Source organism: Notamacropus eugenii, chromosome 2, assembly GCF_028372415.1.
Source record: "Notamacropus eugenii isolate mMacEug1 chromosome 2, mMacEug1.pri_v2, whole genome shotgun sequence".
NCBI lineage: Eukaryota > Metazoa > Chordata > Mammalia > Diprotodontia > Macropodidae > Notamacropus > Notamacropus eugenii.
In genome coordinates, this window is record NC_092873.1 from 286,518,864 (window position 1) to 286,530,113 (window position 11,250).

At 38.3% G+C, this 11,250-nt stretch overlaps 1 protein-coding gene across 1 annotated transcript; it reads right to left on the bottom strand.

Annotated features, from left to right (window-relative positions):
* Positions 1-2,767: 2,767 nt before the first annotated feature.
* On the bottom strand, positions 2,768-3,486 carry LOC140522984 (uncharacterized). Its single transcript, XM_072638102.1, has one exon. It carries the CDS (start codon positions 3,455-3,457, stop codon positions 2,768-2,770), a length of 690 nt encoding a protein of 229 aa, XP_072494203.1. The 5' UTR covers positions 3,458-3,486.
* Between the last annotated feature and the right edge of the window lie 7,764 nt (positions 3,487-11,250).

The window sequence follows — 11,250 nt, forward strand, 5'->3', positions numbered from 1 at the left end:
TTAAAGCCCTTCACAATATACCTCTAACCTACCTCTTCAGACTTATTTCATACTACCCTAATTCATGCACTGTCCATTTTAGCCAACTTTTGGCCTACTTGCTGTGCCCCAAACTAATAATTAAATCTCCTGTCCAAGAGATAAGTGCTCAAAGAATATGATTAAACAGCTTTCAGAAGAAGAATTGCAAACTCTTAACCACTATATGAAAGAATGCTCCAAGTCACTAATAATTAGAGAAATACAAATCAAAGCAACCAGGAAATATACTGGTAAATATTTAACAACCAGCTCTCTGGGTAAAAACAAAATGTATCCATGACACCTTTTAAGTTTGATCTGTCTTATTAACATTTTACTCATCACTTTCTTAAGTCTAGATATTAAAAAGAAAACCAAGCTCTGCTTTATAGTGTTTGCTGATTTACAAGGTGTAAATGCTCTAAGGGTAAATTTAACCATCTGCTCTCCTGAGCCAGCTCCACCTGGTTTTAGCACACCCTTGAAAACAACCCGGAGGTTCCACCCCACACCAGAGATTTCATTGCCTTAGAAAACTTCCTTTTACCACCACGTCAGTTTCTTCTCAGCAATTTATAGTCTCAGAGAGTCATCCAGGACATGAAAAGTTTGAGTGACAAGATCAGAGAGCCAGAATGTATCAGAGGTGAGATCTGAACCCAACTCTTTCTGGTTTCTAGGCCAGCTTGCTAACCACTAGATCATGTTGTCACTCACCTAATAGCAGTTTTCTGAACAATAAACAAAGGAAAAAACTTCAATATAACAATGATGGCGATTTATAGTATCTTCTCTACCTTATTTCGTTTGATCCTCCAAACAATCCTTGAGATGGAGACTATTATTTTGCACATTTTGCAGATGAGGAAATTGAGGGTGCAGGAGGCTAATTGGCTTACCCAGAATCACATATTAATTATGTTTGGTGAGATTCAAATGCGAGTCTTCTTGACTTCAAAACGATTTGCTATTTAACACAGGCAATACAGGATAGCTCAAAAAGGCCTTTTTAGTTTGATGCTTAAGCCCCTTTTGGGCATCACTAGATACCAAAAGGTCTTCATCACTCTTATTTTCTACTATCTTTGCAACCCTTAAAGTCATGTAAATATATACATGAAATATATAAATATATTATATGAATATATAAACATTGTATCATATAAATATTAATAATATATGAATGTGCATGTCATGACATATAAAATGCTATATAATATAAAGAAAACAAATAATGTTGTCTGATATTGGTATTAAAATCAATAATAGGGCATGTGCAAACAGTTGTAGCTTTGTTGTGTTTTTAAAAATTGTTTTAAGTTAGATAAGTGCACATATGTGCAGTACCATCTAGGATAGGCCAGGCTTTCCCAAATAAGTCAACTAGAGGATTAAGCAAATTAAAAGTGCCTTAGAATGAAAAATGAAAGTTACACATCGTCACTTTTTTAATTAACTGAAGAATATCCAGGCCATTTGGGCTACGAAATGGAAAATATGTCAACTATTTTAAACAAAACCCTCAGAATAATGCCAACAAAAAAAGCTTTATTTACTAAAGTCAAACATCATTACTGAATACCTGAACCCCACTGGGCCTCCAAATGGTTTCTATTCTAAGCTGAACTGTGTTTTGAATGGATGAATAAATGAATGAATAATACTATGTTCAATGTCCTGTCCTAAGTCCTGGAAATATAAATAGAAAAGTGAAACAGTCCCTGCTCCCTAGGACCTCCCATTCCAACTGGAGAGATAATGCATATGGTAAATTTCAGATACAAATCAGATTGAAGGAAAGGTTCCATAGTCCTTGAGGTGTAGCAGCAAAGCAGGTGGTCATTCCTCTTCTTTAATGTAATTTCCACTGATAAAATCATTATCAGTTTCTGATGCTGCAAAGGTTGACAATGCCAAAGACTGGTTTTAAGAAATTTCTTTTCTGGATCTTCAACAGATGCAGCTGCAGTACCTTCAGAAAGAGTAGCCAGGCTGCATCTCCACAGGCTGACGGCTGATGGCTGCAGACACCAAGCTAGCATTGCTATTCCAAAGGCTTTTGGATTCTGGGTCATGAGCTGTCTTCTTTGGGGAGATGGTGAGCAAAGTGGTGGTAGCTCTTCTTGTCTGGCACATGGTTCCTGTTGTTTCTCACTCAGGGAGCCTTTCTGCTTCAGCTGAACCAGCTTGCCTACCCCGTTGGCAGTTGGTGTCAATGCTGGCCCAGGTTTTTGCATCTACCTCATCCTCCAATTCGGTGCCTTCCTTAATAAACCTTTGTTGTTGACGTTATTCATTGTTTGAAATTTCTATTGATAAGGCTGAAGGGGTCACACTGGTGGATAACACAGCAACAGTCTCTACCTGGGGTACAGTCATTTTTTAATACCCATTTTTCATTACAACAGAGTGAAGAGGTAATTCAGCATAGTGGATGGAGAACGTTAGTTAGAGACAGAAAGTCCAGAACTCAAATCCTGCCCCTGATGTTTACATGTATCTCTCGCATTTAAAGTCTCCTATCCCCAGACAACTAATTTCCTGGGTAATTTACTAAATCAGTAAGATGGGTTGTGATCTGGGTTGTTATAGGAGGAGTTCTCACACCAGGAGACTCTCCACTGGCCGAAGTCGGTGAGGCTGTATATGGGTTCATTATGGCAAGTGATTTTAAGAAGTAGGATACAAAAGGTTTCCTAACGCGGTTATTCACGGTATATAATGAGGTGATCAGGATCCATGAGGATCAGAGGTCCATGAGAAATATGCCTGGACAGCCAGTGAGGAGCTCCCCTCTCTCATCTCTGTTACATCCCTGTAAAGACGCATCCTGTAGGAGTGAGTAGGCTGTGTGGGGGCTAGAATTCCAGGGAAGTTTCTTTGGCTGAGCCCAACGTCTCTGCTGGCCCCACCTCCTTCCTTCCCTGCCCCCACCCGAACCCCCCACCTCTACTACCGAGCTGGGCACCGTGCTCAGGAGGCACTCCTGCAGCTGGGTAATGTCCACCTTCTCGGTCTCGGTCTCGTAGCAGTCCAGCGGACTGAAGACGTTTCCAAACCTGCGGTTGGCTTCTCTGTCTTCTTTGTTGATGCTGGTGGGTAGCACGAAGCCACGCACCCAGCGGAGCATCGCGCCCAGAGACAGAGCTGGGGGGTCCTGAGGACCAGGGGAAAGCCTTCTCCTGCCATCAGCCGCCGGATCTGGCGGAGAACGGAAGGAGGTAGCGGCCCGGGCCTCTGGTCGCTGTCCACACGAGGTGGTGGCAGTGAAGGGGAAAGGGCTCCCGGTGGAATCAGCCTCCTGGGGAGGCATTACTGGAGCTCCGGAAAGGACAGCCGCTCTGCGCTCCCTCGGTTCGGGGATGCTATGACCTGAGGCTCTTTTACTGACCTTCATTCGGCCCATAACGTACTTTTTACACGCCCCTCCTCTCATTCGCAAAACGGAACAGGATCCCTATCCCTTCCCAGTATCCCCGTTATTCAGAGTAGAAAATACTGGAAGATTAGGAGGAGGTGGACAGGGTAAGTAAAGAGTTGCCCTGAAATCAGCACAATCCTAGAAATGTGTCCCACTGTGTCCTTTTGCCCACTGCCCAGAGAAGGCAGTCCACAGGGACTATCCTGTACTGTATTTGCACCGGTATAATGTTCTTTAGAGAAAAGATGGGTTTAAAAAAAAATTATTATACCAAAATGCTTTCAATTCAATAACAAAAAAGTATTATTAAATTTTTATTTAAAATTTATTAAAATGTATTTAATATAAATATCTTATTTATAAATACATAAAACTTCTTCAGCAAATTGTGAGATTGCTGAAAGGTATTGGTGAAGGGAGTTTTCACACCAGGAACTCCCTACCTCAATGAAATCAGAGGTCCTAAATAGCACCCCTACTTCCCCTCCCAAAAAAAGTACAGGGTACTATGGTTGGGGCTAGAGAAACAAAACATTATCAAGACCCTCAAGGAGTTTACAATCTAAAAAGGAAGACTTTCCTTTATTTGTATCCTCGGCACATTTTGAGTCTGGCACATAGTAAGTACTAAAAGCTTTTTGACCAAGCAGTAAAAAGTTGGAGATAGTTATAGAATTTCATGGCTACCAATGTTACTTCATCTAGCCCATGCCCACTTCCATTTTACAGATGAGGGAATACATTTAAACCATCAAATAGTTTTGAACTGATAGCTCACTTCATTTTTTTCCAATTAAAGTTTTATCCCAGAATCTTAGTTGGGTCCTCCTCTCTCCCCAACTTGAGGTAGTGGCAGTCTGCCAATTATAAAGCTTTTAATCCTACTCAAGAATCACATTTGCCAAGAAGTAAGTCTCCTACTATTACACCAGAATCTCATTTATCTTCAGGTTAGGGTAAAAGTCCTTATCAAGACAGCATACCAGGATATGGATCTGCAAAATATCTCTTCTGCTTATCCAGGCAGATTTCCAGGATGCTTTGCTGGGAGAAAAGTGTGAATCAGAGCACTAGGATTGGCAGTACAAAGGAAGGAGGAGTCTTTGGGCCCTTTGCAAGCATGAAAGCACTTACTAGTCTATCAGACTATCGTTCTTTTAGGTCTTAAATGCAAAATTACAAAACTAATTATCATGTTTCATCTGATTAGATGAAAGGATTAGAGACTGGGTCTGTACTTTCAGAGGTATAGGAAACTCCCTGTATTGATGCAAGTCAGTACCTTCTCTTCAATTTATGGCGTTCAAGAGGTGCGAAATTAATATAAGGGTGTGCCCTTGAGTGCTGTCAGGACCAGGTAAGACTGTAGGTGCTAATCTTCTACAACCCTTATCAATACCACTCATTGATTTATTTAATCTTGCATTCCCAAGTGACTACATTTCTATTGTTATTTGATCTATTAGTCACTCTATTGTTAAGATTTTCTTGTAATTGGGTCTTGTCTCCCCCAACAATCAGAAAACCACCTGACATCTTTAATTGACTGTGAAAACATGACTTTAGATAGTACCTTGTTACCAAAGGCAATCAGTTCCACGAGTTACATTGGTGGATTTCAAGGGACATAGAATACCATCAAAGTGGAGATTGTAGGTCATCCATACTTTTCTTTTCCTGTGAAATTGCCTTTGTCCTTCCATAAGACCTCCATGATATCTACATCTATATGTATAGATATAGATATCCATGATATCTATCCAACTGACTGAAGGCCTTCCTTACCATCATTTAACTTTGTAGGGTGAACTAGCAGATCCCTTGTTATTATCTTTCACTATTCCTACAAAGAATAATTTTTTTTTTTAATCTGGACTTGTGATGTCATCCAAGTCAAGAAACTCCACTATAAAAATGAATGAATGAATGAAAGAAATGAAAAAGCATTTATTAAGCACTTACTTTGTTTTGAAGGAAAAATAAAATATTACAAGCTATACAAGGATTTGGTAAAGTACATGATCTCATCCATTAATACTTCCTGACTTTAGAGAAGAGATATGCCCATCACTTTCTCATAGTGGTTATCTCACCCCTGCAGTTGTCCTGACCAATATCTGGCCACTGCACCCAGATGGCTCTGGAGGAGAAAGTGAGGCTGGTGACTTTACACAGTCTTTCCTCACTGAAATCCAATTCACTTGCAAATCATGGCATCATCTTCCTGAGGTCATGGTCTTCCTGGAGAACAAAGGATAAGCCGCAACCTCAACCCTATTTTCTTAAATCAAACAAACTTATTTAACAGTTGGAAAAGTATTTGGTCATCTCTTCTTTCCTTAATTTGAACAAGAATTATTTTCTCATTTTGTTAAATCTTGCCACTTACATTATAAATACTTCCTCCTTTAATCTCTTGAAAGATTTCTGCTTTCTCTACCCCTCCCTGTCCTATAAAAGATATTATCTATCCAAAATCACAGACTGTTGCTTATTGGCTAGATTCTCTGAAAAGTTTTAAAAACCCTATCAGTTCTGGAAGAAGATGAAGCTGCTACTGACCCTCAAAGTCTTCCTTAATGCCAATAAATCTTTTCTCTTTTCAGTTTGGCTACTCAAATTATGAGACCCCACCCCCACCCCAAAACCCTCTATCCCTGTCAGCAGATTCAGCTGGTGGGTGAGATCTCTGAGGGCTCTTCAGGAACTGAGGCTGGGAAGTTCCCCAACAGCACAAAGCTCTGAGCTGAGTTCTGGGGACACCCAGAAAAGCAAGACAGGCCTTAATCTCAAGGAGTTCATATTATAAGAGGGAGAGGCAACATGTGTAGGAGGTTTCAGCAACAAGTCAGATGGATAAACCCCATGGTCCATTGAGTACAATGGCAAAGCTTTAACATTATTTCCTCCAGTTTTTAAGTCAGCATCTCCAACTAAGTCTCTAGTGCCCTGGGCACTGATACTAAGAGAATTGCCTATGATCACAGCTAGGATAGATGATAGATAGATAGATAGATAGATAGATAGATAGATAGATAGATAGATAGATAGATAGATATGGATATAGATATAGATATAGATATAGATACAGATATAGATATATCTCAGAGGCAGATTTTGAACCAGTCATTTGGACTCCAAAGCTGGTCCTTTATTCACTACACAATGCTACCTCCCATAGAACAGATAAAAAGAGCTTTTTTAAGGTTATATTGGGAAAAAGGGGAAGATCAAAGGAATTGTAGAACCAGAGATGACATCTCTCATTTTGCTTCTCTTTTTTTTTGCTGAGAAGAATAATCATTGGACTGAAAAGGTGGGACAAAAATGATTTATTAGTAATAACAGATAACTGATAACTATATTGCTGTTATATATTCTAAAATATTTCTAGCAGCTCTCTTTGTGGAAATTGAGGGAATACCCATCAGTTGGGGAATAGCTGAACAAGTTGTGGTATATGATTGTGATGGAATACAACTGTGTTGTAAAAGATGATTAGTTGATTAGTTTTAGGAAAATATGGAAATATCTGCATGAAATAATGAATAGTGAAATGAGCAGAACCAAGAGAATGTTATACACGGTAACAGCAATATTGTTTGAAGAATACCTGTGAATGACTAAGTTTTTCTGAGTATTATAAATACCCAAATCAATTACAAAGGACCTATGAAAGAAGATGCTATCCATCTCCAGAGAAAGAACTGATAACAGAAGTATGCATAGTATGGTTTTACACAGATATATAGAGATTTAGGTATAGATGTAGACATGGACATAGACATAGACATAAACGTAGACATAGACACAGATATAGACACAGATACAGACATAGACACAGACACACACAGACACAGACACGGACACAGACATAGATATAGATATAGATATAGATATAGATATAGATATAGATATAGATATAGATATAGATATAGATATAGTTATAATCTGTGCCAAATGGTGGCCTTCTCAAGAATGGGGTGGGTAGGGAGGGAGCAACTTGGAACTTAAAATGTATCCAAAAAAAACCAATTTTCAAAAAAAGAATATCAATTTGGCAGCTAAACAGAAGATGAATTGGAGAAGAGGATGGATAAAGGAAAACCAATTAGAAGGCTATTTCAATACTTCTGGTGAAAGCACATGAAGGCTTGAATTTGGTGTGAGTGAAGGAAAACATTATAGACATAAAATCAACAAGAATAGTTGGGTGGATATAGGATTTGATTGGGATATACTTTAAAGCTATAAGTGTAAAATCTAACACTTTAATTCAAGAAAATAACTTCATGATGATGGTAGAATCAGGAATCTTCACACAAATGAGGAAGGTGAACAAATGAGCAAGATAGTTTTTATTGTACTTTAAGTATAAGTCAAAAATGTAATCTCAGGTTCCACTAAGAAAGGTTCAGGGTCCAGAAGCACCAAGGCTGATGGGCCCACTCTGCTCTAAACTGTTCCGAGCACATTAAGAGTACTATGTTCCATTCTGGAAACAATGTTTTAGAAAGAATATGGATATGTTGTACAGTGTCCAGAGAAAGGCAGCCCCAAATAGATCAGGAGGAGTCAAACAGGATGAAAAAACAACTGAACAGCAAAAGCTTGGAGAAGAAAAGATGTAGGTTTGAAAAGCTATCATGAATATATTATGCTTGTTCTGTTTGGCTCCAGACAGAACAACTAGGTACGATGGGTAGACTTTACAAAGAGCAGATATAAGTACAGTTTAAATCATTTAGCATTACAAAGGAGCTTTTCTATGCACATATATTTTAAGTTAGGCTGCAACAATTTCTTTAACCACTGTAAAATCCTTCAACTTTTGACCAATTCTCCTGAAAGCTAAAAATTTCTTTTGGAAAAGATTATATAAATGAGGGATAATGTTTGTAAATTGAAAAAGCAAATTTTATTGCATTGGTCATAGTTTATGTATTTTAACTAGTTAACCATAGTCAACTTAATCTAATTAAAAATATCTACAATTCATTAAGTAGTTTGTCAATGGAAGATTTATGGGAAAATGTGAACCAGAACCAAAGACTAAAAAGGCAATGTGGCATTGCTAAATATGCAACGAAATAATGCCTAATACCAAGGAAGTCAAGAATACCTCAAAATTTCATATAGAGTCTTATTTTATATTCTCAAAATTAAGTCCATTCTTAGCAAGGACACTGCTTTCCTGGAAATTTTTTTTCTTTTGCTGGAAATAAAGATATTTCATGGTATTTTGGATTGTCTTCCTGAACAGTCTGAATCTGGGGGGGAAAAACAAGGTAAATATCTCAAATACTCTGCGAGTCAAAAAGTGACACTAAGAAAATTCTACAATTTATTGGGCTAAGAGTATAAAGATCCACTTGCAGACAAAGAACAGCAGCTTGAGTTTACCCAACAAGCCAAGGAAATGACAGTTCTCTGCAGGCACTTACAGGATGTGTCAAGAGCTCTGCAGGAGGTCAGGAAAAGTAGGTACATGAAGACAATTAATGCAGGCAGATCCTAGACAGGTTATGTAACAAAGGTGGCAGGCAACAGATATTCCATCAGATTTACAGATTCAATCTCACAGGTGCATAAAAGGCTGCACAAAACTTGATGTAAGTCAATAATCAGGTTATTTGGGTAGAAATAAAAAGTGAGCTTGATAGTCAATTACATAGCATTTTGTTTTTCTGTACCCTATACCTATTGACAAGTATTGATTGAACCAAATGAAGGAAATTAGGTAGAATCCTGATCTATAGGACATATACCACATATATCTGTGTATCATACATGGGTATACATTATACACATAGAATACGAATTTTCCACATTTTTAATCAATTTAATTAATGTTTTCCACTAATTAACTTTCCATGATTCTCAGTTTTAATTCATTATAGTTGTAGTTAGTGTGCCCAGGTAGCTGAATTTGATACTTGATGAGGCATACATTTCCCTTTTACTGGCTCCTTGTTTCCCCACTCATGAAATTTTTGCTCTGACACTGATGGTGCCTTCTTGACAAAACATGAACTCTTTGACAACATAGGAGTTTGTCTTGCCCTAGGTTAAGGCACTCTTCAGAAACCAGAATATGAGAGTCAACCTCGAACAATACTCCTATGTAAGTGGAGAATTTTATCACAACATTTGGTCATACTCAGTTGGATACAGGTAATTGATTTATCCAATGCAAATAACAGTGAGAACTCTGTTACTAAATGCAAGTGATAAATCTAAAAGACAACTCTATCTTGACCTTGAAAGGGCATTCCATAGCTGATGGGATCCCAGTCCTCTATTCCCTGTCTAAACATATGTTTTTAGAGAAAGCCATTTGCAAGCTTTGTACACATACCATGAGATTCATGGTCACATTAGATTATTAGAAATAATACATTCGTAATTATAGTTAGAAGTCCACAAAAGGTAAAAGCTTTATGGATTAACACTCAAAAAAGCTAACTCAACTCATTCAGCACCCCTCCCCATCAGTCTCCATGTTCTGTCAGAGACATACAAACCAACTCAAAGATTGTACCTGTGATACATCCTGAGCTTTCTCTCTTGATGCAGAGCACATCATCCTCCATGTCACTGCAACAAGCCGTCAACATTGATTCTGTCTAGCTAACTGAACAGAAAGGAGAAGTGGCCTCCTTTTACCTTCCATTTAGGTTAGGGAAACCCAAGGCTGAAAAGACTGCCATGAACACCTGGCCTTTCTTCTCCAATCCCATAAAAAGCAATAGAAGCTGCTTCATCTCAATCAGAGAAAAAGAGAACAAAAGACCAGTATGAACAACTGTACTAGGCCTGAAGAAAAGGAGACCAAAATCCAGTTGGATCCATTCCTGTAACTTCAAAAGTAACTTGGGAAAGGGACTGAGGACAATGAAAAGGAGGGAAGAGGGAGTGGGAGGAGCCAAGGCAACTCTGCTGTTTGGGCATCTTGGTGTTTCCAACCACCAAAGGGGAGAAAAGTCATAAAGTGAGTGACAGATAAGCAAGAAAGGCAGAAACACCAAAGATTTCAAGAGGAATAAAAATTAAGTTAAAAAAACTAATAACTAATGTACAAGCAGATAAATCAATAGAGAGGATACTAAAGTTTTACTGCGTTCAGTCACTTCAGTCATGTCCAACTCCTCATGACCCCATTTGGGGTTTTCTTGGCCGCAATTTACCACTTCCTTCTGTAGCTCATTTTATAAATGAGGAAACTGAGATAAACAGGGTTAAGTGACTTGCCCAGGATCACACAACCTAGTAAGTATCTGGGATTGGATTAGAACTCAGGTCTTCCTGATTTCAGGTCCAGTGCTCTATCCACTATGCCACCTTGCTGCTCCTATACTAGTTAGAAAGGAAAAATAAGTTGAGTATTAAATCCCAAAAGATTACAAATTTCTCTGAATAATTACAAAGCAAAAGAAATGAACCAAAGCCTGATGAAATCCATAATTCTAAATAATCCCAAAGGAACATGAACAGCAATAATTCATTCAAGAATAGTTCAAGAGAAATTGAAACCCTAAGAAGTTGGAAGACAACAAATGGCAAAACATATTTTTCAATGCAGAAATAGTTAGCAGATTAGAAAAACTGGAACCCATGGTGGTAAGTTTCACCAAAGAAGCAAGAGAGAAAAACAGATTTCAAAGGCAAAAATGCTTACATGAGAGACATTCAAAAAGAAGAGGTACAAGAAGCAATAACTTTAAAGGAACCTTGATCTCTATGTGAACAAAAGCTATTGACGTTCAAGGTAAGGTGTACAGAGACATTTTCAGGCACACAGGTCTTCT

What these genes read in the sequence shown, in the direction of transcription:
- LOC140522984 (XM_072638102.1), bottom strand. Translation starts at nt 3,457, where the DNA reads ATGAGAGGAGGGGCGTGTAAAAAGTACGTTATGGGCCGAATGAAGGTC.